This window comes from Budorcas taxicolor, chromosome 19, assembly GCF_023091745.1.
Source record: "Budorcas taxicolor isolate Tak-1 chromosome 19, Takin1.1, whole genome shotgun sequence".
NCBI classification, from domain to species: domain Eukaryota; kingdom Metazoa; phylum Chordata; class Mammalia; order Artiodactyla; family Bovidae; genus Budorcas; species Budorcas taxicolor.
Window position 1 is genome coordinate 19333114 of NC_068928.1, and position 27862 is coordinate 19360975.

A 27862-nucleotide genomic window follows, 5' to 3' on the forward strand; every position below is an offset into this window, starting at 1 on the left:
TATCTGTGCATTGGCTCACGGGATTCTTGACCACCTGTGCCATCATGGAGCTGATACCCATCTTTTCAGAGATGAAAAAATCAGGGCTTAGATGGGTGCAATGACCCACCCGAGGTCACACAGCTAGGAAGTGGGAGAATCACCCCAGATGTATGTGACTGGGAGCCAGGCTCCTGACCACGGTGCTCTGTGACTGTCCACGCCCCTCCCAGGCAGGCGGGCACAATGGGTGTGCAGAGCGCTGGGCTACTAAAGGTACAATGAAAGGTGTTTCCTCCAGTCTCAGCTCTGTGGAAATGGACAAAAGCATCCTTGAGGGAAGCCCAGAAAGCATTAAATATATGCCTCTGTGTCCCTGATTCTTCCCTGTATGTCCTGCATGAGTGAGCATACACATGCACACGCAAACACACACACACGCATGTGCACACACACAGTCTGAGTGTGTCTCCACCCCTGAGTTCCCGAGGGAGTAGAGGAAGCCCCCTCTTTTACCTGGTAGTAGTAGAAAGGGGACAGGATGTAATTTAGCATTTCCTGGTGGAACACGGGGGTGATGCTTCCAGAAATTGGGGGGACCAGCCAAATCCAGTCAGCTGGGCAGCCCCCTCGGGAGCGGTACTCATTCTGCATGTACTTCATGAAGGACTCTGCAGCGGAGTGGTGGTCCATGATGGTCACATTCTGCTTCTAAATCGGAAGGGGGCAAGAAGGCGAGTGGATGAGAGGAGTAAGGAGAGTGGCCGGGGAGCTGCAGGGCTCCTGGATGGACCATGGGAGGGCCTGGCAATCTGTAAAAATGGAGTGTAATCCCCTGGACCCATTCTCACTGATGACAATAAATACCCAAATGCAAGGTACAGCCAGAGCCTCTGAGGAGTCCAAGCAAGCACAATAGCCGTGGTCAGCCCTCAGACCACAGGCTGCCGCCCTTGGCCCTCTGGGGGCGGCGTCCAGCTTCTCAGGCCATGCTCACACTCTCCCCAAACTCCCAGCAAATGGCTCTCTGGATGCTGTTGAATCAAACCACAGTGCCTTTTTTGTCACTTGTTGGCAGATAGTTCCCTGAATCACCTCCCAGAGTGGCTGTCTCAGCTAAGAAGGAACTAGACATCTCTGAAGAGGGCTGAAGCCCTGGGGGAACTACAGCGTATCGAAGACAAATTACCACTATATCCCACGTCTTAAAGTTAGAATCCAAGGGGCCTGAGCCTTTTTGGAATGATTCAGTAAAAGCAGCCACATTGTCTGGCGCAACTCATGCAGTCAAGAGACATTTGTTTCATGGAGTAGTTCAAACCTTGGGCTCTCAATAGCTCTGTGACCTCAGTTTCCTCGTCTGTAAAATGGGGATGGTAACAGTTGGTACATCATCATGCTGTTGAAAGGATGCAATAAATAAGGGACGTGCCTGGGGGTCCAATTGCTAAGAATCTGCTTGCAAGAGGGAACATGGGTTCAGTCCCTAGTCTGGGAAGTAAGATCCCACCTGCCATGGGGCAGCTAAGCCCATGCACCACAACTACTGAGCCCATGTGCCCTACAGCCCGTGCTCTGAAACAAGAGATGCTACCGAAATGGGAAGCCCACGCACAGCAAGCAGAGAGCAGCCTCTATTCACTGCAACCAGATGAAAGCCTGTGCACAACCACGAAGACCCACCACAGCCAAAAATAATTTTTAAAAATCTTAAAATAGTTAACAAGTAAAGCATAAAACATGCTCAGTAAATGTTAGCTGCTATTATTATTTCTATCTACCAGGAACTGCATATAGAGGTGGAAGACGCAGCCCTGTTTCTGCCTTAAATCGTGTTCTAACTGTGGGGAGGCAGAAGGACCTCAGCCGTTTCACATGGTCTGACAGAAGCTACGACAGAGGTCAGAGCAGGTGCTGACGGAGGGCTGAGGGAGGGCTATGCTCAGACAGGGTCCCGGAGCAGAGATGGGGGACTTTAGAGACAGCTTCTAAGAGGAGGTGAGTTCCTTAGAGACAGCTTCTAAGAAGAGGTGAGTTTTGAGAGACGGGTACAAGTTAGGCAGCGGACGGGCATTGCTTGAGACCAGGTCAGGAGGCAGGAGAGGAGCCCGCTGGTGGAGGGATTAGTAGGACCAGCCACGCCTTGTAAACTTTTAAATACACAGCAACTGGGGGCTTCCCTGGTGGCTCAGACGGTAAAGCGTCTGCTTGCAACGTGGGAGACCCAGGTTTGATCCCTGGGTCGGGAAGATCCCCTGGAGAAGGGCATGGCAGCCCATTCCAGTATTCTTGCCTAGAAAATCCCATGGATAGAGAAGCCTGGTGGACTACATACAGTCCATGGGGTGGTAGACTTGGACACGACTGAGCGACTAACACTTCACTTTTCACACAGCAGCTGCTGGACGCCAGACCAGTTTTAGGCTCCGGAGCCGATGGTGATAGTGGTGAGAATGGCTGCAACAGTAATAAATAACAATAACAACAAAACTGATGCTGGACTTCCCTGGTGGTCCAGTGGCTAAGACTCTGAGCTCTCAATGTGGGAGGCAGCGGGGACTAGGTTTGATCCCTAGGTGAGGAGCTACTAATATTGAACAGATTCTACATGCTGCAACTAAAAGATTCCCCAAGCCGCAATGTAAAAGGGTCCTGCATGCTGCGATGAAGACTGAAGATCCGTGTGCAGCGACTAAGACCAGGTATAGCCAAATACATAAATAAAACAGAAAAAAAAAAACTAATGCTTTTTGAGTGTTCACTGTGGGTCAGGGACTACAGCTAAACAATTTGCATTGGTTTTCATTTCATTTTTACTGTAACCTAGTGAGGGAGGTACCATTATTATCTCTGTTTTGCAGATGAGGAAATGAGCCCAAGTCTTTTGAAGCTGACCCCGAAGGAGGGTCACGGGGAAGTCCTGCCTGGAGACTCTCAAGCAGTGGAGGGACGTGGTCAGCAGTGGTCAGGAGACTGCTGAGGGTCAGCAGATTTTCTGGGATGTATCCACATCCTGCCAATGTCAGAGCTGATTCCGGGGTCAGGATGTGTGGTCCACAGCCTTGGGGCCTTCCCAAGCTGGGCCAGCTGCAGGGGGCTCTTCCTGACTTATCTCAGAGCTTCCCCATGCCCCCTACTCCCCACAATCAGGCATGAGCTTGACCTGTCTATAAGGTGACCAGCCCTAGGGAACAGTGCCTATGTATTTACTGGGTGTTTAAAGTCAGCTCCCGCTACTTTCCACAAGGTCAGGGTTTCTATCTGTTTTGTTCACTGCTCATATTCTTGGGCTGGCCTAGTGCCCGACACATGAAAAATGTACAATAAAACTTTGCTGAATGAATGGATGACTCTCAGCCCAGGGGCCGGGCTTCCAGGACATCTGCCCGCTTTGTGGAGATGATTCCAGCTTCTAAAGCAATAATAGCTTCACACGTCCCATGGCTCCTTCCCACAAGGGGAGTGTTGATATGAGAGAGAGCAGCAGATGGGCCCGAGGGCTCAGCCCCACACAGAAACCAGCCTGCTGTGTGCGGTGGATGCTGCTGCCCAGATAGGGAAGCAAGAGTAACCACCGCTCGTGTGGACGTGGGCTCTGGGTCTCTCATCCAGTGAATACATTTTTAGCATCTCCACGTGCCAGACACTCTTCTAGGCTCCAGGGGTAGAGCAGTGAACGAGAGAGACAAGGTCCCTGCCACATGGAGCTTACATTCTAATGGGGCAAACAAAGAAAGAAGGAGATGGACTTCTCTGGTGCTCCAGTGGTTAAGAATCCACCTGCCAGTGCAGGAGACATGGGTTCGATCCTTGATCCGGGAAGATCCCTCATGGCACGAGGCAACTAAGCCCGCACACCACAGCTACTGAGCGCATGTGCTGCAAGTACTGAAGCCAACGAGCTCAGGAGCCCACGCTCCACCATAAGAAACGCCACTGCGATGAGAAACTGGCGCACCACAACCAGAGAGCAGCCTCCGCTCGCAGCAACTAGCGAAACCCGTGCACAGCAACGAGGACCCAGCGCAGCCACAAATAAGCACAGAAAGAAAACCAGAAAGGAAGAGAGGGACTATGTCAGGATCTAATAAGGACTGTGAAGGGAAAGAAAGGGGTAAAGGAATACGAGACAGGATGAAGGGGGGTGAGCGTGCCATTTTTATGGTGCAGAGAGGGCTGCTCTGAAGAGGTGATAATTGAGACCTGGCTGAAGGGAAGGAGCTGGTCATAGGATGATTCGTGGCAAGAGTTTTAGGCAGAGGGAAAAGCAAATGCAAAGGCCCTACGGTGGGGACCATCTTGGTGAGTTTGAATAAAAGCCAGAATTCCACTGTGACTGGCAGAGCTGTGGAGGATAAAAGCCTGACTGGAGGAGGTGGGAGGTGAGAATGTACTATAAGGTCTTTCAATGGTTTGGGGGCTTCCCTGGTGGCTCAGATGGTAAAGAATCCAACTGCAATGCGGAAGACCTGGGTTCCATCCCTGGGGTGGGAAGATCCCCTGGAGGAGGGCACGGCAACCCACTCCAATATTCTTCCCTGGGAAATCCCACGGACAGAGGAGCCTGGTGGGCTACAATCCATGGGTCACAAAGAGTCAGACACGACTGAAGCAACTTAGCGCATCAATAGTTTTTGCTGTAAATGGAAGTAGAAAACAAGGCAGCAACTGCTTAGGGGGAGTATTTGGCTGGCTGGTCATTTATCTCTTTGAGATGGGAATCCTTACACCTTATTGGTCATCAGTGGAAATGATCCAGTGGATAAGGAGACAGCTGCTATGAGAGGGGGAGGATTTTCAGGAATAAAAGTCCTTGAAAATTGGGAGAGGATAGGATTCAGTGTTCAGACGCCAGGATTGACCAGTCTTGAGAGGTAAGGAGTTGCCTGTTGCTAGAAGCATTCAAGTTTACACTAGAAGACCCGAGGAGGCTTGTCTCTGTATCCCCCAGCACCTGACATAACCCGGGTATTCAACACTGTTGGACGCACGAATAAATGAGCAAATCAAGAACGACATGAGCGGCTGCACCAGATAGCCTTCTAACCAGAGCGCCTTCAGACCCACAGACAGCACACATGCCTGGAAACTGTGGAGCACCGCGACGTTGATCTCAACGACAGCCCGGTCCTTCCAGAGTGAGGCCAGCTTGTGCGTTTCCAGGCCCATCCTTCTGCCCACTTCCTGCAGGGGCAGAGAAATGGGGGTGAGTCAGTCCCTGGGGCCCCATCCGCAGGCCCGCACCTCCACCTGGCCCAGCTGGACGGTCCTCATCACCTCCAGGATGTTGTATCGCTGGACGTCGCAGAAGTCCCGGACTCCAACCTCCGTGCCCATGTACCACCCGTTGAAGGGGCACCCTGGGAACTCGAGGCCGCCCACCTCAAGCAGCATGTTGGCCACGGCTGGCAGGGCGTACCACTTGAGCTCCAGCTCCCGGAACCATTCGTACCTGGTAGGGAGGCAAGGCTGGTGGCAATGGACCCTTCACTTCGGCCCACACTCACACCCTAATAAAAGCTTCAGAAAAAGAGTCAACCAAGAAAACTCCTTTTCAAGTGCTGATCTCTAAGTTCATCCCACCTGGAGAGGTGACTTGGACATAACATGTGGCTAATTACGCGTTCATTCATGAGATTATTCAAGCAAACGTATTAAGCCTCAAGTAAGTCGCAGGCTCTGGGCTAAACGCTGAGGACTCAACAGAACATAGCAATTAAGGATCCCAGTGTCAGAAAGCCTAGGTTCAAGTTCTGCCTGACTGATTACCAGCTGTGTGACCTTCAGATATTATTCAGCCTCTCTGAGCCTCAGCATCCCCACCAGCAAAGCAGAGATAAATCATGGGATTACTGTGAAGATAATAGTACCCTTTACTTATATATTCATTCACTCCAGAAATATTTATAACTGAGAACCTACTATGAGCCAGACATCTTGCTAGGTGTTGGGGATATATTGCTGAACAAGAAAGACAAGATCCCTAATTCTCGACCTTACAGACTACAAATAGGTAAACAAATAAATAAATGAGAAAATAAAGACAAGGTGATGGGACTGCCCTTGCGGTCCACTGGTTAAGAATCTGTCTTGCAACGTAGGGGACTCAGGTTGGATCCCTGGTCGGGGAACTAAGATAACTATGACCTCATGTGCTGAGGAGCTGCTAAGCCCAAGGGCCACAACCAGAGAGAGTCCGTTGTGCTTCCCAAGTGACGCTAATGGTAAAGAACCTGTCTGCCAATGCATGAGACATAAGAGATGCGGGTTCAGTCCTTGGGTTGGGAAGACCCCTGAAGGAGGAAATGGCAACCCACTCCAGTATTCCTGCTTGGAGAATCCCATCCATAGGGTCACAAAGAGTCAGACATGACTGAAGCGACTTAGCACACACACAGAGTCTGTATACCACAACTAAGACCCGATGCGTGCAAATTAATCAATATTAAAAAAAAAAAAACAAAACACAAAGTGATATGTTAGATGAAGGGTAAGGGTTCCTACCCTAGATTGGGTGTTCAGAAGAGGCTTCTCAGAACAGGTAATGGAAATACCTCATTAACAAGAAATGAACTCTGCAAAATTCTGAAGAAAGGGCCTGTCAGGCAGAGGGAACAGCAAGCGCAAAGGCCCTGAGGTAGGACTACGTTCAGTATATTTAGAGGATAAAAATAATAGCGCAGCCTAATACCTGCTACATAGTGAGTGTCAATGTATGGAGGCATTTTTGTAATTCAGCCCCGGAGCAGAGGCTGAACCCGATGAGCTCTTGAAATACTGTCACCTTATCCTGTCACCACAGTCAGGAGATGAATGGCTAAGAGAGTTGGCAGGAAGGTCAAAGAGGCCCGGGCGTCCAGTGTGAGAATCTCAGGGCCTTTCAAGGCTCCGCCTCCCAGGGTCACCGCTTCCCAAGCTCCCAGGACCCGGTCTACCTAAGCCATTGCTTTCCTCTCCCCTTCAGCATCTCCTCATAAGTCTGAGGCCCGACAAAGCTGCTGTACAAGGGTGGTGTGGTGGACTTGGAAAGCCAGCCCTGCTGGGCATCAAGCTGCTGCTGGCTGGGCTTTGGGGGAGGAGCAGGGAGGGTCCTGAGGACTGCGATCTCTCTTCGGAAAGGAGGGGGCATGCATGTGAACTCACACTCTCAGCACCCACAGCCTGCTTACCTGGGATGTTCCATGGGCACCTCAAGCACAAGGTCAGGGGGGATTTCGAAGAGCTCTGGGTCGCGGCCGTCAGCCTGCAGGACTAGAGGCAACACGTCGAAGCGGCTGTACTTGGGCTTCCAGCCCAGGTCGATGCACAGCTGGGGGCAAGACAGGCCCAGTGAGCCTGGAGACGCCGGTCTCTGGGCCTCTCTGGCTTCCACTCTCACCCACCAAAGCTGGGTCTGGTACCTGTGTGAACTCCACGCTGGCGGGGTCCCCTTTGATGCTGCCATCTGGCATCTGGTAGCCGGCATAGCGGATGAGCTGGGCGTTCCAGACCCGGAAGTCATGCTTCCCATCGCTCCGCTGGGGGAACACGGTGATGGCCGACCTTTCCCAAGACGAGGATGGTACTGTTTGCCACCCGGCTTCGGTGGGGGCTTCCAGCCACCACCCCCCTAACAGGTCCCCCTCCCCCTCCCGTCTTCCCACTCCCCAGCACTCTGCAGCCAACCTAACTGAACCAAACCCCTGCAGCCCTGAGACACGCCAAGCTCTTGCCAGCCTCTGTGTAGCCTGTCCACTTCCTGACATATCTGCTCCTTCCTTCCCCCCACCGGCTCCTACCCTTCCTTGCAGACCAGCGCAGGGACCGCCCCTCCAGGGAGCCCTTCCCACCCTTCAGGCTGTCCCGGCCCTTTAAGCAGATGGACCATCTCTTTTTGGGGTCGAGTTAGCTGGGTGACTTTCTAGTGTAAGCTGTAGATTCGCAGTGGGCTGGAGCCTCGGCTTAGGGTCCTGCTCACTTCCCACCCACAAGCCTAGCCCTGTGTCGGGTCCCCATCAGGCAGACACTGAGTGTTTGCTGAACAGAAAAATAATTGAGTGACTGAGTGAGTTGGCCTTGACCTCCCTGGTTGGGGGAGGGAGATGGTAAGGGAGAGGGTTTGGGGTGGGTACGGATGAGTAGTGAGTCCCTCACCTCCAAGGGAAACACCACACTGGACCCATCAGCTGCAAAACCCACTTCTCATCCCCTCTACAAAGTGGGGACCCTAACCTTGAAGAGTGAAGTTACCTCTTAAAGATCCCCCCTGTCTCCTCCAAATGGCTCTAAGTCAGAAAGAAACCAAGGAAATGGACCACTGATGAGGCACCAGGCTCACAGAGGCGGGCTCACTGTGAAGACTCCCTGAAGAAGCCAAGGTCTTTCTACTTTCTTCCTCTCTGGCCTCTCTGGGAGCTTAAACCCGCCTGCATCTCTCGGCTAAGCCTCAGGGGGCTGTGCAGGGCCCCAGCCGTGGCCTCAGGATAGGCACACGCACCTGATGTTGCCGTTGTTGGTGGCGTAACGCACGTGTCTGCAGATGTGTTCGAACATTTCCTGGGCCGTGGAACAGCTCCGGGCGTCAAAGACCTGCACACAGCCCACCCAGACCACGCCCGTCAAGGACCAGGAGGACAGAGGCCTCGGCGGGGCTGATCAGAAGCTGAGTCAGGAGGGACTGAGGGAGCGGCCCAAATCCCCACCACCTGAACATCCTGCAGAGGCGTGCTCCCGCCCCCCGCCCCTTCTTCCTTCTTCTGCTTTCCTGGGGTAGCCCAGGCGCTCCCCGACTTGGAAGACCCTATCTAAACCTAACCCTCAAGAGAACTGGATTCTCAAGCACCATGATTTCCACAGCCTAGTTGCTTTAAACATTTCACATATGGCCTCCAGCACATTTCATTACAGCCAGAGCCCGTGCTGTTGGCATTTCTCATCTATTTTTCTGTCCAAGTATTTTTACTACTGTTGTTGTTTAGGCGCTAAGTTGCATCCGACTCTTTTGCGACCCCATGGACTGTAGCCCGCCGGGATCCTCTGTCCATGGGATTTCCCAGGCAAGAATACTGGAATGGGTTGCCATTTCCTCCTCCAAGGGATCTTCCTGACCCAGGGATCGAACCTGCATCTCCTGCATTGGCAGGCGGATTCTTTACCACTGAGCCACCCAGGAAGCCCACAGTTACCCAGCAATAAATGTAAAGATGACCTAGGAGGCTAGGATAAAGAAAATGTTTGCTAAAAGACAAGAATTCAATCAAGGTGAAGAACCAGGTCCACAGCAATAATACTAGCAAGGCCGTTTAGTTTCATGCTGGCATTTAGTGTCTCGGATTCAACACAAGGGAGAAAGATGGGCTAGAAATCCTGGTGCAGAGGTTGGAGTCTAGACTCTGGGGGGGTGGGTGTCTGTGAGCCCTCATCTCAAGTGCAGGGATGGAGAGAGAGAAGGTGAGGACCCTGCACACAGCTCAGGGCCCGCGTGCCCGCCCCCCAGCTTCCTCTCCCGCTCCTCCCTCCTCCGTCTAAGGGCATCGACCTGCAGGTTCGACCACTGGATCCTCCCGATGCAGCGGGGGGCGTTGCGCCAGGCCTGCTTGGTGGCAAAGATGAGCTCATCTCCCGTCAGCTGGTAGGTTCCTGTTGTTTCTATCTCCTTTGTTACCGCTTCCACCCTGGCCAGATGTTCCTCTATTTTTGCCCTGCGGGACAGGAAGACATCAGGAAGATCAACAATGAGATGGTTTTAAATGGAGACTGATTCAATTCGCAGAAGCAGGAACTGAACGAGGACACCGGGAGGGCAAGATGCCGCTCAGGGAGACCGCCCCCTCCAGGGCAGCTTCATGGGCATGCGTCCAGCGCGCCAAGCTCAGCAGGGCCCCACTGGGCTTAATGCCCTGCTCTGACTGTCTTGAATTCTTAATCATTCACGAACAGGAAGCCACCTTTTTATTTTCACACTGGGTCTTGCAAGCTACATAGCTGGTCCTGATCCCACCGGCTCCCTTATTTGCTTCCAGGCACCTTTTCTCTAGTCATACTCATCTCAGCGAAGAGTGCAATGCTTTTCAATGGTCTTGCAAGACCCAGACCAGCATCCATCAGGCGGCAGCCACATCCTGCCTCTTGGCCAGGGGAGCACTGATCCACCTTCTCTTGGTTAAGAGATGAGTCAGTTCCTCCCCTGCACTGAAGAGTCACTAATGAGCCGGGTACTGGGCAACACCACCCATAGTCAGGGTCCCATTGAGTCTGTGATGGAGGCGTTTTTGTGTCCTTGTTATAGTTGATGTATCTGGTAGGTTAAGTACTGGCCTGGAAACAGATGTGTGATAAAAAGCAAGCCCAAGATTCAGACTCGGGCTGCCCCGATGCCAAGCCCAGGCTCTTAACCTTCTACCTTTTCACCCTAGGAGGTGGATCGCAAGCCCAGAGATGTGGAGGGCCTGCCCACATTTTCCCGGTCAGGTCCGGGCAGGGATCGGCTCTCAGGACTCAGCCGTCAGGGCCCCAGGGCGGTTCAAGGAGGTGTCCTCCACAGTGTCGTCCGACATCGCAGGGTCCCCACAGCAAGCTTTCTCAAACCCGGTGCCACTTGGCCAGCCCTCCCATGTGAGATTTCCAAACTGGCTTCTGCCCTCCCCTCTCAGGCTTGTAAAAACATCTCACAGCCAGGAAGGTTTTGAAACACATGCACACAGAGCAACCTTGAGATTTCCAGTCAGCACCAAAGACGTCTGAAAGCGCAACAAACAAAACTATTTAAGGAATGAACTCTTGATTAAGGAGAGTGGACAGCTCAGGACAAAATGGCCTTTCAGTGGATGAAGAGTGTCTCGACAACTCTTCCTTGATTAAAGAAAAAAGCTGAAAGACAAAACACTTGGTGCTATTTATCTTCAAGGACACTCCTCGCATAAGGACCTGCTGGGTGAGGTTGAGGCTGCCCCACCAATGGCAGCCCTCCCCCCACAACCCGCAAACAAAGCTTCTAGCAATGTTTCATTCTGCATCCAAGCATGGAAACAGTAGTGACTACCAGCACGCTGATGCTGCCAACATACTTGGTAGTGTTAATATGTGACTTTTTAAGAAAAGATTAAGTTTTCACTCAACTCCTTTAGAGTTTTACATTATACCTTTGTTTTCAAATAGTCACATTTCTAAGGCACTAAAATGCTATGACGCCTATTAGTTCTGAAAAAAAAGGGAGTGGCTTTTGGCATCAGTAAACTGGCTTTGGACAGAACATTCAGAAAGCTATCATTTCTGACTATACAATCTTCCACCTACAAAAGACTGAACTGGTCCAGGTGTGGGAATGGGCTGCCATCTGTCACTCACACCCCCAAGACCTCTTGGGGGAAACCAACGCACGGACTTGTGACTGTGAAAACTTCTTCCCTCTGCGAAAAGCAAATGGATTTGAAAAGCTATCAGCAGCAGCCCTGTAGCTTCCCCAGCTAACCACCCCCCAACTGCCTTCCAAACACCAGCAGGAACCCGTTAGGTCCAGCACAAAGTCTGAGCCTTCAAAATCAAAGAGCTGGATGCTAGATCATTGAGTTTTAAAGCAAGGGCTCTGGCTTAAAATGCCCGAGTTCAAATTCCAGCTCTGGGACTTCAGAACGAGTGACTTTGAACAAGTTACATCTCCTCCATGGGCTCTGGCTTCCTTGTCTGTAGAGCAGGTAGGATAATCACAGTACCAGTCCCATAGGGCTGTGGTGAGCCTTACGTACAAGGCAGAGTCCAGAATATACGTAGCACATCAAAACAGTGGCCCAGTGAAGCCCATTGAGAAAATTCCTGGGGGCTTCCCTGGTGGTCTAGTGGTTAAGAATCCACCTGCCAATGTGGGGGACACAGGTTCGAGCCCTGGTCTGGAAAGATCCCACATGCTGCAGGGCAACTAAGCTCGTGTGCCACAACTACTGAGCCCACACGCCACAACTACTGAAGTGTGAGCACCTAGAGCCTGTGCACATCAAAAGTGAGAGGCCCACACACCCCAGTGAGGAGTAGCCCCCATTCACCTCAACTAGAAAAAGCCCGTGTGCAGCAACGAAGACCTAGCACAGCCAAAAATAAAATAAATCTTAAAGAAAAAATTCCTGGACCCTGAAAGTCTTCTTAGTCAACAATCGAGCAGAAAACCTAAGGACCTTGGACTTCCCAGTGATGGAGCATTTCCGCAGAGGTTCTATTTACACGACACAGGCAGTAGCAAACCCCTGATGGAGTTCTCAGTCTACTTAGAATTGCCTCCGGAGCTTTTAAAGAACAAGGATGTCCGCCCCCTCCCCACTTCCTGAGAAGCTGATGCCCTTGCCCAGGGGACCCTGGCATCAGTATTTTACAAGGCCCTTAACAGCAACTACTGTGCAACCAGGCTGGAGGATCACTGGCCCCAGAAGATAAGGACCTCTTTCATAGACTCAAGGTCCCTTCCAGCTCACACACTCCAGGTCAGAGCCAGGGGGTGTGGCATCACCAGGAGCCAATCTTTCTGCCACAGTGGGTCCCAGGGTAGTTCTGTGGCTCGCTTCCTACAGTAAAGTGCCTTGTGGGGCTGCATCGTAAAAGCCACACTCCCCTCCCAGCCCATAAAACAGCAAATCCATTCCCTCGGCCTTTCTGTCTTATAATCCCTTTGCGTGTTTTTATTTTAATGATATAAATGGACTTAAATTAAGAGCCATATATTTTATGCAACTCAGAGATACAGATCCCAACAGAGAACAGTACAAAGAGCTCTCTCCAAGTCAAGCAGCCTGAATTCCAGCTGGGACTGAACTCTAGCTGCTACTGGGCTTCGTGGCTCACACCTGGAGGTGGAGGGCTTGGCTCGGTGGTCTCTGAGGTCCTTTCTCTCTCAAACATTTCATAATAAAAGGTTTTTGCATATCAACTCATTGCTTTGCTCCAGGATGCTGTTTCAAACGTATTTAATCCTTGAAACAATCTTAGGAACAGTTTTATCATGATCCTGCTTTTGGCTTCTGAGGAAGTGGCGATGCAGAGAGGATCTACCTGGGAAGCAGATTTCCCAAAAATACAGAACCAGCTACTGGTTGAGCAGAATCCAAACTCAAACGTTTAGACACCCGACCCACATTTTCAACCAGTACCACCATGCTCCTTTCTCTTACTGTTTTGAGAACCTATCCAAGGTCTTTTCCCTGAACTGCTGTGTCTTAGCCTTGGGTTCACTGCAAATCTGGGAAGGAAAGAGGTTTGGGGTCAGAGGGAGATGGCAGGAAACTAGAGAGTCCAGGGGAGAGAGAGGGAGTGATGCTGAAGGAAGCGAGCCTTACTCTTTGAAGGAGCCGAAATACTGGTTGACAAATTCGATAGCTTGAGGTAGAAGCTCGTCTGGGGGGGTTGGCTTGTCCCGGGGTCCTATGGTCATACTTTTGGGGTTCATGATGGATGCCAGGCAAGACTTGGACTTGCAAGAGAGATCCTGGAAGGAAAGAAGAGGTGGTGAGGCTGATCGCTTGGTTCCTCAGCACAGGCATTGATGGCCATCCTCTTCCAGGGCCAACTCTCCTGGCCACCTCCTTCCACTCTGGCTGTTCCAGCTCCCCACCACCCCTCTCTACCTCTGTGGCACCTCCTCCTTGGGGTCGACCAGGCTTTTCCTCCATCCATATCTCCTCTCCTCTGACTGGCTGAACACCACGGGCTGTGGGCTGGGGCCGCCTCCCAGCCAGCCCTGGTTGTTGTTCTTTAGTCTCTCAGTTGGGTCTGACTCTTTTGCAACCCCAAAGACTGGAACCCTCCAGGGTCCTCTGTCCATGGGATTTTCCAGGCAAGAATACTGGAGTGGGTTGCCATCTCCTTCTCCAGGAGGGTCTTCTGAGCCAGGGATCGAACCCAAGGCTCCTGAGTCTTTTGCACTGGGAGGCGGATTCTTTACAACTGAGCCACCAGGGAAGTCCCCAGCCAGCCCCAGATCCAGAGAAAAGTCAACAGTTCGAATGCTGGGAACATCTCGACTATCTTCTCATTTAAAGAAGCTGATACGACTCCTGGGGACAAACTACTGCTGTTCAGCCAAAATGAATTTAGAAGGGGCAAATCCCGAAGTAGGGGATGGCACAGGAAAAATCCTGAAAGGAAGCACACTCATAGGTGAACAGAGGTCACTTCTGGAAGGCGTGGGAAGTGATTCTGCTTTCACGGCCTTGAAATTTTCAGTTCTTTCCTACTTTACAATCACAGAATGCATATAAACTTAGAATAAGAAACCTAGAAGTTAAGAAGCCTTAAAGGGCACTTAGTCCAACTACTCGCTGGATGCTTGGAACCCCTCTCCAATCTCCCTACCAAACAGCACTTGAATCCTTTTCGTGACAGGGAGCTCACTACCTCATGATGTAGTTCAGTTCAGCTTTGGGCAATTCTTGGAAAATTCTCCCCGATATAATGATGAAATCTGTCTCTCTGAGAAAGAATTCATGTGTTCCTGTAATTCTTTATCTCACCTTCTGGATTATCCATCGTCTCTGGGGTAGGGGGAGGGAGGTTGGGAGAGTGGGATGGGGTGGAGCTAACAGATAACATCATTTAGTCCTACTGTGATTCATGAGAAACAAGAGTCTCTGTTCCCAGTACCCTTTGACCAAGCAGATGGCTGTCTGGTTTGCTGATGGGGCCATCTGTTTGATTCATTAACAGCCTTGATGGCTTTGCCAGTTTGGGACAAACGTTGTTCTTGAGGGACTTCCTTGGTGGTCTAGTGGTTAAGAATCTGCCTTGCAATGCAGGGGACGCAGCTTCAATCCCTGTTCAGGGAACTAAGATCCCACATGTCACAGGGCAACTAAGCCTGCATGCCACAACTACCGAGCCCACACTGGAGACTGCATGACATAACAAAGGTCTCACACACCACAACTAAGACCCGAGGAAGCCAAAAAGAAGAAAGAAAAGTAGCTCCTCAGACTGCTCACCCCTTTGGCCTTCTGGTGAAGCGTGTCTTGGAAAGTCACTCCACTGCCCCAGTTTTTGATCCTCACATGCCGTGGACAGGCTGACGGGGGTGCATCCAGCTTGCCCAGGGGATCTGGAGACATCTAAGAGGGAGGCAAAAAAAACAGGGATTTCCAAGTGTCTCCAACCCCAGGACTGCAGGGGTCTCTCCCAGCCCCGAGGCCCTGCTTGGCCCTGCTTGGGCCTCGGGTGGGCGGGGAGTTGTGGGCGGGCACATGGGTCGAGGTGTCAGCCCACGGCCCTCCTCCCTTTCCGGTAGCCAGGCCACCTGGGCCAGAGTCTGCTGGGAGCTCCAGGTGCCTGGGCCACTGGCCAGGCTCCTGTCCTCATCCAAGAGCCTGCCAGATGCTCTCTCAGGGGAGTTACAACAGGAGGGATTAAGGGGTATACATGGCACAGATTACCATCACAGCCGCTAATCCTGAGAATAGAAAATGGGACAAGGAAGAAGGGATCGCAGCCTTCAGGGAGGCACTGAAGAATATGCAAATCAGTCCTCTGCCCACCTCTGTGGAACACTAAGGGCCAAAGCACACGGGGAGGACGGAACCGGTGGACCAGGGACTGGGGCTGGGCCTGGAGGCTCAGCTGCCAAGTCTGGGATCACCTCTGAGGGTCTCACTCTGACTCCACAAGTGGTCTGCTCCCTCCCAGGGCTGCCTGCCCACAGACAAGTCACCCAGATGCCCACCCCCCTGGGGGTCCACCACTCCTGATCACCATGGTCCACTGCCTCTCTCCCAAAGCTCTCCCTCGCCCCAACCTGTGTCGCTGGGTCTCTACTCACTGCCCAGACCCCAGCGTCCACCAGGCTGTCCAGCCCGCATCTATCTGGGCGAGGGAGGAAGGGGCTTCCCTCACCCGAGTGACTCACTGACCTTTACCGTCCCCGTGAGGGGCCGGGGAGACTCATTCCCGTGCTTGCCCGGGCTGTGACGTTTGAGGTCATCCTGTGTCACTGGACTGCAAAAGGAAACAGCTCTCATGAGATGGAGTGTCCGAGGGCAGAGAGGGAACTCGGGGTCGCCTCGGCCGGCCCTCATTTGACAAAGCGGGGAGTGAGGTCTAGAGGGTGGGAGTGAACGTCATGGTTTCCAGCCAGCGTGGTGGAGGGGGCAGCCTCTGCACCGTCACCATCCTCCTTCCTCTTCTTCTCCCCTCACCTGCCCCCCAACAAAGCCAAAGAGTCAAGAGGGGAGCTGAGCCAAAGTTAACAGGCCAAAGGGTGACCCACAGGATCTCTGTGAAGATGACTCCCTCAGAAGGCAAGTACAAACCAGGCACAGAGAGGAGCTGGCAGAGAACAGCTCCTTCAGCCCTGCCCTCCCGGGCCAGCAGTATTGCCCGCCACCCCACCCACTCCCTCTTTGGGACTTAAGCTTTTTTTCTTTAAAGCACTTGGTTCATCCTGGTTTATTTATTTATTCTAAAATTTGATTATGGAAAATGTTAAACAGACACAATTAGAGAGAAGAGTGTAATAAACCCCTGTAAGCCTGTCACCCAGATTCAGCCCAATTAAACAATTATCAACCCACGGCCAATTCTGTTTCAACATTACTCTCCCAGCCTTCGTTCTCATTTTAAAGCAAGTCTGAGACATCATGCCATTCATAAATACCTCAGTATTTCTAGACGATAAGGATACTTTAAATATATATTGGTTATATTTGCTTGAAAACAACAGATTTAAAAGAACTTAACTTGGGACTTCCCTAGTGGTCCAGTGGCTGGGACTCTGAGCTTCCAATGCAGGGGGCCCGGGGTTCAATCCCCTGGTCAGGGAACTAGATCCCACATGTCGCAACTAAGACCCAGCGAAGCCAAATAAATATTTTTAAAAAGAAGAATTTAGCCTATTGTTTGAAGAAGAAAAAGCCCGAATAGTCTGAAATCACTCAGAAACCATTGGTTCCGGTTTGGGATTTTAGGATTGCTCTCCCTACATATACTACAGAGAACAGAAGGTGTGAGCACCCCTCTAATAGTCACACCCCACACATGCCTCCCCTTGCGGCATCTCAGGAGGAAAGCTTATTGTGTCCCACATTCTCTACAGTATTTTCTAGGGTGCGCACACATCCCGGGGGAAAGGTGATTAGAGAGTACTACAAAGGTTGCTCGTTTTCCACCTTACACACATTTGTGATATCGGAAAACGACAAATGAGTGTGTGCTGTTTTGTTATTAGAAAAAGTAATGACCATTTTGAACTGTGGTGTCGGAGGAGACTCTTGAGAGTCCCTTGGACTGCAAGGAGATCCAACCAGTCCATTCTGAAGGAGAACAGCCCTGGGTGTTCTTTGGAAGGAATGATGCTAAAGCTGAAACTCCAGTACTTTGGCCACCTCATGAGAAGAGTTGACTCATTGGAAAAGACTCTGATGCTGGGAGGGATTGGGGGCAGGAGGAGAAGGGGACGACCGAGGATGAGATGGCTGGATGGCATCACTGACTTGATGGACGTGAGTCTGAGTGAACTCCGGGAGTTGGTGATGGACAGGGAGGCCTGGCGTGATGCAATTCATGGGGTTGCAAAGAGTTGGACACGACTGAGCGACCGAACTGAACTGAACTGAACTGAATGACCGTTTACATCGTGCTGCGCTGTGCTCAGTCACTCAGCTGTGTTGGACTCTTTGCAATCCCATGCACAGTAGCCCACCAGGCTCCTCTGTCCATGGGGATTCTCCAGGCAAGAATACTAGAGTGGGCTGCCATGCCCTCCTCCAGGAGATCTTCCCGACCCAGGGATCAAATCCAGGTCTCCCACATTGCAGGCAGATTCTTCACCCTCTGAGCCACCAGGGACAATCGTTTACATTAGCATTATGTAACTAACTACATATATTATATGGTTGCATTGTATGATTTATAACTATAAAGAGACAGTGTCCCTTTAAGAGAAAATGAGTATGTATCAGAAAGCATCTTCATTCTGATTCAGGTGATTCAGTGATAGCCTCCCTGTGACTGGCTATCGTCACCCCACTGGTCTGGTCTGGTGTGCCCCACCAGAAAAGAAGCCAATACAGGGAAATCTGGACACTCAGAACAGGTAAGCCATGACTGAGTTGTCATCATGGGGCTGCTTACGCGGGAAGATGTTTTGAGGCTGGGGTCCTCAGGGAGGCAATGCCTTACTGCTCTTCTCAAGCTTTTACCATTACCCCCCACCCCATTCCACCATTTTATTCTTGTTTCCTCTCCTTTACTTCTGCCTGGTTGGATGGCATCCCTGACTCAATGAACATGAGTTTGAGCAAGCTCTGGGAGTTGGTGATGGACAGGGAAGCCTGGTGTGCTGCGGTCCATGGGGCGGTGAAGAGTCAGACACAACTGGGTGGCTGAACTGAACTGACAGAACCGGAGAACCTGCGACGCTTACTGGTCTACAGTAACTTTTAGATTGAGAAACAACGTCCTTGTTCTCTTAGCAAAACTATTGCCCCCCGATTTAAAATGTTGGGACTTCCCTGGTGACTCAGATGGTAAAGAATCCACCAGCAATGCAGGACACCCAGGTTCAATTTCTGGGTCGGGAAGATCCTCTGGAGAAGGGCACAGCTATCCACTCTAGTATTCTTGCCTAGAGAATCCACGGACAGAGAAGCCTGGCAGGTCAGACTCCTCCGAGTCAGACATGACTGAGCAACACTCACACACACACACACATTAAAAAGTTACCTAAAAATCCACTCTACCAATGGTCTATATTGAGTCTGACCCTAGTGTCTATGGCTGGATTTTAGGAAGCATCCAATTTCTTCACCATTATAAATAATGCCTCAAACGCTATACGTGAGCTGATGCTGGCTCTGTGTGTGTGTGAGTGTGTATGTGTGTACAAAGGCATAGAAAAAAACCTGGGGTGGGGGGAATGCTAGCAAATATTAACAGTGATTAGCACTGATAAGATCACAGGTGATTTGAATTTTTCTTTATCCGCGTGTGTTTTTTCCAACTTTCTTCAGTGACTTCAATTCCCTCCGTAATTGGGAAATTTCTTTTTAACTTGAAACATGAATATACCGAGCTATGCACAGTCTCCTTTCTCCCCTAGTAAGCGGATTTCTGTGGGTTACTTGCTGGAAGATAAGGGTTCACCCAGAGGGTGAACATATCAAGGTTCTGGAATGCAGGTGTTCTCAGTCACTAGGCGGTGTCTGACTCTTTGGTTCTGGATACCTATTGCCAAATTATTGCGGTGTCCATCCAGACAATGCAATTTGGCTAAACCCACAGCTGTGCTGGGTCCTGCTTGATCCTTCACGGGAACAGAGGACCCTAAGGATCTGGCATCAAAAGGAAAGCTGAAGTGCGGCTCTTGTTCAGACTCAGCACTGTCCACAGGTGCTCGAGTGACAGGACGCTGAGGTCAGAGCTGCAGTCGGTGGCTCCTTCCGGAGCTGATTCCCTTGCGGTCCCAACTTCGCCACAGGTGTCCATCTCTATATACGGGTGGTGGGGCAGGGGTGGGGTGGGGCAGGAGGCATTCTGGAAAATGGATCTTACTTGTAAAACAAGAACCTCCTTGCTCTCTAACCCTATCTATCCTAACGGGTGTTGCAGCCCCAGTGTTGAAAAATCTAGAAAGCTGCCAAGTGCTGAAATACCCACACAGCCCGCACAGACACCTCTCAGGGGTGCATGTGGGGTTTCTCTGGGTCTTTATGGCTACTGAGTTGCAACCCCTTATGCGTTCTACACCAGGAAAAACTTTTAAGTAAATCCCCATCGGAATCCAACAGAGCGAATATCCCAACCCTCCTATTTTCCCGGAAAGCCGAGGCTCAGTGCGCACCGGGGTTAGCCTCCCTCCCAGGGTGGACCCCGGCCCGCGCAGTACCTGGCTCGGCGGAGGCGGCAGGCGGGCTGCGGCCGAAGGATCCTGCGGAGGAGCCGGCAGAGCCGGGGCCGGGCGGCCTCGCACGCGGCGCCCAGCCCCTCGCGCATGGCCCAGCGGTGGGCGCAGCTCGGAGGGCGCCCCGCGCCTCGCCGCGCTGGCCCCTTTATCGCCGCCGGATTCCGCAGCCCCCGCCCCGGGGCGGAGCGAGCGACTCGCTTTCATCCCGAGCCTGGATCCAGGCCAGTGTCTCCTCGGCCGGCGGCTGCCTGGTCCGGGCCGGGCGCCCCTCGCCCTGCGCCTCCGCTCCAGTGGGCGTCCGCGGGAAGGTAGGCCTTATGGATGCCACTGGACTGTCTCTGGGCTGAGACTCCGGCCTTGGGTTTGTTACTCCTCATGAAGGAACATTAATGACCATCATAATAGCTCCCATTGTGCGGTGTGTCATAGTTTACAAAGCAAACTTTCCTGTTCGTTATTTCATCTTCCCTTTACTAACTCCACTCAAGAAGGCAATTCTATATCGTTATCCTCACTTGATAGGAATCTCGGGGCCCAGAAAAGTGAAGGCTCTTGCTCAAGGCCTCACAGGAGCCCCAGGGCCACAGCTGAAGTTCTCCCACCTTCCAGGGCTGGCCCAGGAAGTACTATTTCTTTCCTGCTTGTTCATTTCGATTCCAGGAAAGAAGCCCTAAAGAAGTGCAGACCTAGAGGGTGAGCTTTAGTGGGAGTCAGTGTGGCTGGCCAAGTGCTTCCTCAGGTCCCTTGGAAGCTCCTGGTCCTTATTACCTGGAAGGCGCAACGGGGCCACGGACCTTGCTCCCTCTGTGTGGTGCTCCTTATACCGGAGCCGGATAATTCCTAGGGTCCAGACAGAGGCAGGACAGCAGCCCTCGACCTCAGAGTACGGGAGCCTTCCTACGCATCCTCCAGCATGTTTAATCCGAAACCCAAATTAACGTGGAAAGAGGATACATATTTATTCTGAGCCAACTGCAACCCACCTTGATTTTGTCCCAAATCCCATTTAACTTCACCTAGATGTTCTCAACATTTGTCTTTGTCTCTAAAACACAGGCCCACGAACGCCCCATGTTCACTTCCTAATCATTTGTTTTCATAAAATATAGAACCATTACTCACATACAAAGTCCTGGGTCTTATTACACCTGAATGGATTTTAAAATTACTTTTCCAAATCAAAACATATTAATTGGCTCCCACTGCTTTCACGATAAAATCCCCTTTGTACTGCAGCTTCCTCTTCCAGGAACATTCTCCCCACCCCCACCCCACCGGTGGGTGAAGTCCAGCTGGGCCTGCCTCCTCTCTAAAGCCCTCTCCCCATTCCCATCCCCCAACCCCCAACGCGCTCCAGCCAGGCCAGGCCTCCTACGATATTCCCGGAATGGATCCCAGCATCCCCCAGTTCTCCATTCATCCCCCTGTCTACCTCTCTGTCCACCCCACCCTAATTTATAACACTCTTTAACATTCTAATTTGTGTGTATTCTTCCCCAAGCCAGTGAGAAAGGTATCCTTTTCCCCGCCCTCTCGCCAGCAGTGGGAACTGGGTCTCTTTCCTCTGTGCCTTTCTCAGCCCAGCACCCACCAGGCCATCGGGGAGGGCCTGTATAGTGTCAAAGTTATGAGTCTGGACTTGGTTCAAGCCTCAGCTCTTCCCCTTTCCAGATGTTGATTTCAAGTAAGTCCACTCAACCTTGTAATATAAGGCTAATAATAATTCCTACCTCATCACTGTCCCAGTAATAGTGTTAATCACTCAGTCGTGTCCGACTCTTTGTGACCCCATGGACTGTAGCCCACCAAGTTCCTCTGTCCGTGGGATTCTCCAGGCAAGAATACTGGAGTGGGTTGCCATTCCCTTCTCCAGGGGGTCTTCCTGACCCAGGGATTGAACCCAGGGCTCCCTCATTGTGGGCAGATTATTTACTGTCTGAGCCATCAGAAAGGACAACACAGTAATAAGGACTTTCTAAACAGTATCTATTCTGTTTAGCTGCTGTGTATGCAATTAATGGGCTTCCCGGGTGGCGCTAGTGGTAAAGAATCCTCCTGCCAATGCAGGAGACGCGACAGACGTGGGTTGAATCCCTGGGTCAGGAAGATCCCCTGGAGAAGAAAATGACAACCCTCTCCAGTATTCTTGCCAGGAAAATTCCATGGACAGAGGAATCTGGTGGGCTACAGTCCACAGGGTCACAAACAGTCGGACACAGACATGCTATGCGATATATTATTTACTTAATTGATAAACAAAAGAGCTTCACCGACAGCCCTGTGACTCCCCAGCAAGGTGTGAGAGGAGTAGCCCTCAGCAAATTATCATTAATGGATGGAACGTGCCCAGAACCCAAAGCAGGGCAGCCAGTGTAGTGGTCACCAGCCAACCTGCCTGGGTTCAACTCCTGCCTCTGTTGTTTGCTAACTATGAGATCTCAACAAGTACTTAAACTTTCTAGCCTTCAGTGTTCTCATTGCTGCAATGTGAGGACAACAAAAATTCCTTCCTCATCAATTGTTGGGAGAGTTAAATGAATTAATGTGTGGTGTTTTCTCCCAATGATCTCTAATATCTGATTTGAGTACTTTCCAGCCTAGCCCAGCTTAAAAAGATGCGATAAGTCAGCTGGTTTGCTTCAGGTCAACCCACAGCTCAGGTCTCCTGAATGGTCCCAAAACACAAGTCAGTGCTATTAGAGGGTCTGAAATTCAAGGCCACAGCCTATAGGCCACACTGTAAGGATTTGGGGAGGAGGGGGATTCAAGATGATCTCAAAGATTAGGGGATGGATTGGGTCTGGGTGAATCAAGGGAGGAATGTGCCATGTACAGGAAAGTGAGGAAGGCCTGACTGAGCAGGTGGGATGGACCCTTGGTCTGGGAAGGGTGATAAGACAGAACCCAGCAGTCAAGCCTCCATGGGCGATCGGCAATGGGGAGCCACTGAAGACTCTAGAGCCAGAGCATGGCTTGCTAGAAGGCAAGCTGGAGTGAGAGAGGTCAGAGCCAATGTGGGGGCTGCAGTTAGGGGAGGTCAGGAGGCCAGGGCTGCAATCATGACGTGAAGAAAGGCAGGAATGACCAAGAAGAGTCAAGGCAGACCCCTGGAGTTCAGAGACCCCAGAAGGAGGGTGGAACTGCTGTCAGACTGCAGCATCTGAGTCTGGAGGGCCAGGAAGACATCTAGAGGCAACCGAACCCTGCGTTCTCATCCTGGGTCTCCTGGCCACGTTGGCCACCACAGCCCAGACCGCCTGGTCTCCAGCATTCTCTCCTCCAGTTAAACCCACACTCTCTACCTGGACCACCTTGCTCAAGAATCCACAACGGCTCCCGTTTCCAAGCAGAGAAAAATCCAACCCCCCCTGCTCTACATTCAAGCTTCCTAGCTCCGGCCTGGCCTCGCCTATCCCAGCCTAACCCCATGCCCGCCCCGGGCCCCATCACAGTCATGCTGGCTTGTGTCTCTGAGGCTTTGGCCACCCTGCCCCCTCCCTGGAATGTCTTTACTATGTCTTTTCACCTCCTCCCAGTCTACCCACCCTTCCACGTCCACACCGAGCCTCCCACTCCTGTGCAGTGGCTAGAGGGGACTTTGTTTGATGTTGCTCAACTTTGTCCTACGGACTGCAGCAATTATAATGCTGTCAGCTGAGAGAGATGCTGTTTATGAAGCACGGACTCTGCCAGGCATGCGGCTCAACTGTTTCCATGTCAAAACTCACGTAATCTCCTACCACAACCCCAGGACACAGGCATTCCTACCCCTTCTTACAGATGAGGCAGTTGAGGCTTAAGGCCAGGGGACTTGCCAAAGGCCACAGGCTTAAGGTTGCCATTAAGTAGTAAAGCCACCTGTTTATCTGGAGAAGGAAATGGCAACCCACTCCAGTATTCTTGCCTGGAGAATTCCATGGACAGAGGAGTCTGGCAGGCTCCAGTCCATGGAGTTGCAAAGAGTCAGACACAACTGAGCAACAACATGCACGCCTGTTTATATGCAAGCCCAGGCTCTAACTGGAGCTGCCTTTCTGTGTTGCCCTGCTGCCTGCCTGCAGGGGGCGCCCTGCCCACTGTAGTCCAGGGGGGAAGGCTCCCCGGGAGCCCTGGGAAGCCAGGGGCTTTGGTTTAACTCGGGCTGTGGTGTTATCACAGGTGGACTTGTCTTTCCGAGGGAGTAAGCCTCAACCTGGAGTGCGAGGCCATGAGTTCTCCTAGCTTTGGAAGCCTGTCCACTGATCGGCAGGCTGGCACACTAATTCTCTCTGGTTCTATCTCTGGCTTGCTTCTTGTACAAGGTGCAAGGGACTTTGAAGCAAGTCACACCACGCATATGGAAGGTTTCTGTTGCCTTAACTGTAAAATGAGACAATAAGTTGTGCTTCACAGAGCCCCCGAGGAGGGCAGCTGAGTGGCAGCCCCTGTGATGGGCCCTAGATGCCCCTGGCCCAGAGTGCTCGGTAAGTTATAATAAACGCTTGCGTTTCTTGAGCGCCTGCTCTTTATGGGCACACTGCTGATAGATCTAGACGCCCTCTCTCACGGGGCTTCCCTGATGGGCTGTACAGTCCATGGGGTCGCAAAGAGTCAGACACGACTGAGCTACTTACACTTTCACTTTCCCATTCCCGTTTCATCCTCAAAATGCTACAGAATGGGTTGCATTGGTTCCCTGGATGGCAGATGAGAACACCTGAGGCTCAGAGAGGTTCACCTGCCCTAAGTCACACAGCTGGTGAGAGATATCTCAGAGCCAGTGAGTGCGGCCCAGCACAGGGCTTAGATACAGTTCATCTAACATGTCCATGTTCAGCTGTGTGTGACCCCGTGGACTGTAGCCCGCCAGGCCCCTCTGTCCATGGGATTCTCCAGGCAAGAATACTGGAGTGGGTTGCCGTGCCCTTCTCCAGGGGATTGTCTTGACCCAGGGACCAAACCTGCATCTCTTATGTCTCCAGCACTGGCAGGCTGGTTCTTTACGAGAGCCACCTGGGAACATCCTGGTAACCTGCCCCAGGTTGATAGTCAAGATATCTAATCACCAGTGAGGCATGCGCACTGGCAATTCAGAAGGGATGTCGGCCACGATGCTGCCTGGTTCTAACCACTGGCCTCTACTGCCCCCACCCCCATTCTCAAGTCAGGTATTGCATATCAGACGCTCCCTCCAGGACTGTGCCATGGCCCTTCCTTCTTCACATAGTGTCAGGTGCAACAGTAGCTACATCAAACTCCAACAGGGACATCAAAGAAGCCTCTGGCAAGAGCAGACCTCCAGTGAGAAGCCAGGAGCAGAAAGAAATTCCGAGTGGGCAGAGTGGGGAATGGAAACCCAGAGGAGACCAGCAGGAGGTGGCAGGCAGCAGGGGAGAACTTACCTGGACGGGGGCTGGTGGTCTTTTCTCACGTTGTTGTTGATGTCCAGTTCCGTAGTCAAGTCCACCTTTTGGGATTTGATTTTGAACAGAAACTGCCAGGGACAGGCCATCTCTGAGGTCTTGCAAAGCACGTCGTTTGTCTGGATTTAAGCTTGGAGCTTCTTCTCTGCAGGCTGAGGAAGGAGAGGGAGAGCGTGACGGGAGGTTGGGGAAGAGGTGACAGGCCTGGGCCTTCTCGGTGTGATTAGTTCACCACACTGAGGCATCAGTGCAGAGGGTAACATACATAAGTCATGAACTGCCACTTCATCAGGGTTTTGCGACCTCTGTTCCTCTCCTGGAGTTGTACGTGGGGATCCTATGGATTTAATTCTACAAAGCAACGTAACTATCTAAAGGAAGAACACATAACAATAATGACAAAGCACAAACCCTGTGAGCCTCTTGAATGGGACCTGGCGAGCTTCGTGGTTGAGCTGAAGCAAGGTGGCAAGGAACCTGCTGGTCATTGGAATACCATCTGCCTGGCCCTGCAGGCAGAGTACATCACTGGGGAAAGCTTTCAAGTCATAGCTGTGCTAAATCTTTCCTGATTTTGCAGTTATTATCAATGCTGCCATCTGCTCCTTTTTTAAATTTTATTTATTTATTTGGCTGCACCAGGTCTTAGTTTTGGAACATGGAATATTTTATTTTGTGGCTTGTGAACTCTTAGTTCTGGCATATGGTATCTAGTTCCCTAACTAGGGATCAAACTTGGATTCCCTGAGCTGGGAGCATGGAGTCCCAGTCACTGGACTACCAGGGACATCCCTGCTCCTTTATTATTATGGGGGCGGGGGATAATTATTTGTGGGGAAAAAATGCACTCAATTCTCAACATTTGAGATCATCTTCTTTTAAAAAAGGATCAAAGCAGAAGACCTAAGTGGAGCTCCAGTTCTGGTCTGGGCTTGCCCCACCCCCTCCACCTCCCTATCCCCCACACCCACCCCTGCATATCTCCATGGAAAAAGCATTGGGAGCCAGTGTGGTGAGACGTGGCCCTTGGTAACTGGGACTTAGAATCTTAGAGCCTGGGACTTCCCTGGTGGTCCAGAGGTTAATAATGCACCTTACAATGCAGGGGATGTGAGTTCAATCCCTGGTCAGGGAACTAAGATCCCACATGCCATGGAGCCATTAAGCCCGTGTACCACAACTAGAGAGTCCATAGACCCTGTATCCTCCAACTAAGACCCACTGCAGCCGAATAAATAAGTTAAAAAAAAAAAGAAAGACTCTTAGGTCCTCCCAAATCTGGGTTCAAATCCTAGCCTTATGTGACCTGGCTCAAGTTATTTAAAAGACTCATTTTTTTTCTTCCATAAAATAGGCTTAATAATATTTAGCTTACCTTTCCCCTAAAGCTGCATGTTACAAGGACTGGACAGTATCACCAAGGTAGAAAAGAATTCTCAGCAGATTACTCCCCATTCTCCAAAAAGTTTCCCTTGAAATGTAGCAACTACAGCCAATTTGGCAGAAAACAAAATATGAACAAGATGCCAAACCTCATATTGGCATTTCTTAGATTTTTTTTTTTCCACCAGTTTATCTTTATAGGCAGAAAAGTCCCACAGTTTTCTGAGCCTTCCCAAATAGGAAGAAACAGAATCCTCTCAAAACAGAAGCTTCCCCAGAAATGGAGACAACTCACCTTGTGGCTGGCCACGCTGCCTATGCAGGGTCTGGACAAGAGAACTCAGGAGATCTTCACTCTGAGAGCTTTGGAACCGTCTATAGCTGCCCAATTCCCTCACCAAGGGTGGCTGAGAGGTTTCAGACCAGTGACACTGAGCTCTCTAGGGCTAGAGAGCCTCAGTCTTCAACTCACTGCGAAGTTGTGATTACATCGGCAGCTAAGAGGAATTTATACCCAACCTGTGGCTTGCAGGGAGCCGTTGTTGCCTAAGTTTTTTTTTCTTTCCCTAGGGAGTGTCACTGGCTGGCTATACAGTTAGCTAATTTATGACTGGCCTTTGAGTGACTTGATGTTGCTGTTACGTCACTCTGTGTGAGACATCCTCAGTAAACCCAACTCATCCTGGTCCCAGGTCCAAGACGGTGGTTCATCAGCAGGGTGCTGGGTTCAATAAAGAGGTCATTATGGAGCCAAGTTTTATTTAGCTAAACCATGTTGCCTCACTTTCGTACTCTCGGGGATTTTTTTTTTTTTACACCTCAGCAGGGAGCACTCCAGTTCATTTCTGTCCAGCCTCTTGGTTTTCCAGTTCATGGCAGAAGTCCAGGAAGCCAGGGAATATTGACAATATGGAACACGCTGGGAAATGCTCAGGTTACAGAAGGCCAGTGATGCTGGGTCCTGCCAGTGTTCCCAACAGATCATTCAGCTTGAGGTTTCTGGAAGGGAAGGAAAGCCCTTGGCACAGAGAGACCTGTCAGATGCTGGTATTGCTAATCTCTCTCACTTCAGTTCTGAGTAAGGGAGGGCAGAGTGGCAGGTAGAGTGCTTTTCTACAGGGGAAAAAAAACCCTTTCTTATAACAGAGAGTATATCTTAACTTAATGATACTTTCTTAAAATTCCATTGCATTATAGTGCCTCAAACGCAGTGTCCTTATATGGTATGAATTGTTCCATTGTAAAAGAAAAG

At 51.1% G+C, this 27862-nt stretch overlaps 1 protein-coding gene across 1 annotated transcript in view; it reads right to left on the reverse strand.

Annotated features, from left to right (window-relative positions):
• Positions 1–25316, reverse strand: part of NOS2 (nitric oxide synthase 2) — a 40287-nt gene extending 14971 nt beyond the window's left edge. Inside the window, exons 1-11 of the mRNA XM_052658066.1 lie at positions 25207–25316; positions 15837–15921; positions 14919–15041; positions 13278–13426; positions 9497–9659; positions 8456–8547; positions 7380–7521; positions 7149–7288; positions 5257–5431; positions 5062–5163; positions 496–690 (exon numbers count right to left, since the gene is read on the reverse strand). Coding sequence (XP_052514026.1) covers positions 496–690; positions 5062–5163; positions 5257–5431; positions 7149–7288; positions 7380–7521; positions 8456–8547; positions 9497–9659; positions 13278–13426; positions 14919–15041; positions 15837–15921; positions 25207–25316 — 1476 coding nt within the window. The remainder of the gene's footprint in view (positions 1–495; positions 691–5061; positions 5164–5256; positions 5432–7148; positions 7289–7379; positions 7522–8455; positions 8548–9496; positions 9660–13277; positions 13427–14918; positions 15042–15836; positions 15922–25206) is intronic.
• Positions 25317–27862: the final 2546 nt, after the last annotated feature.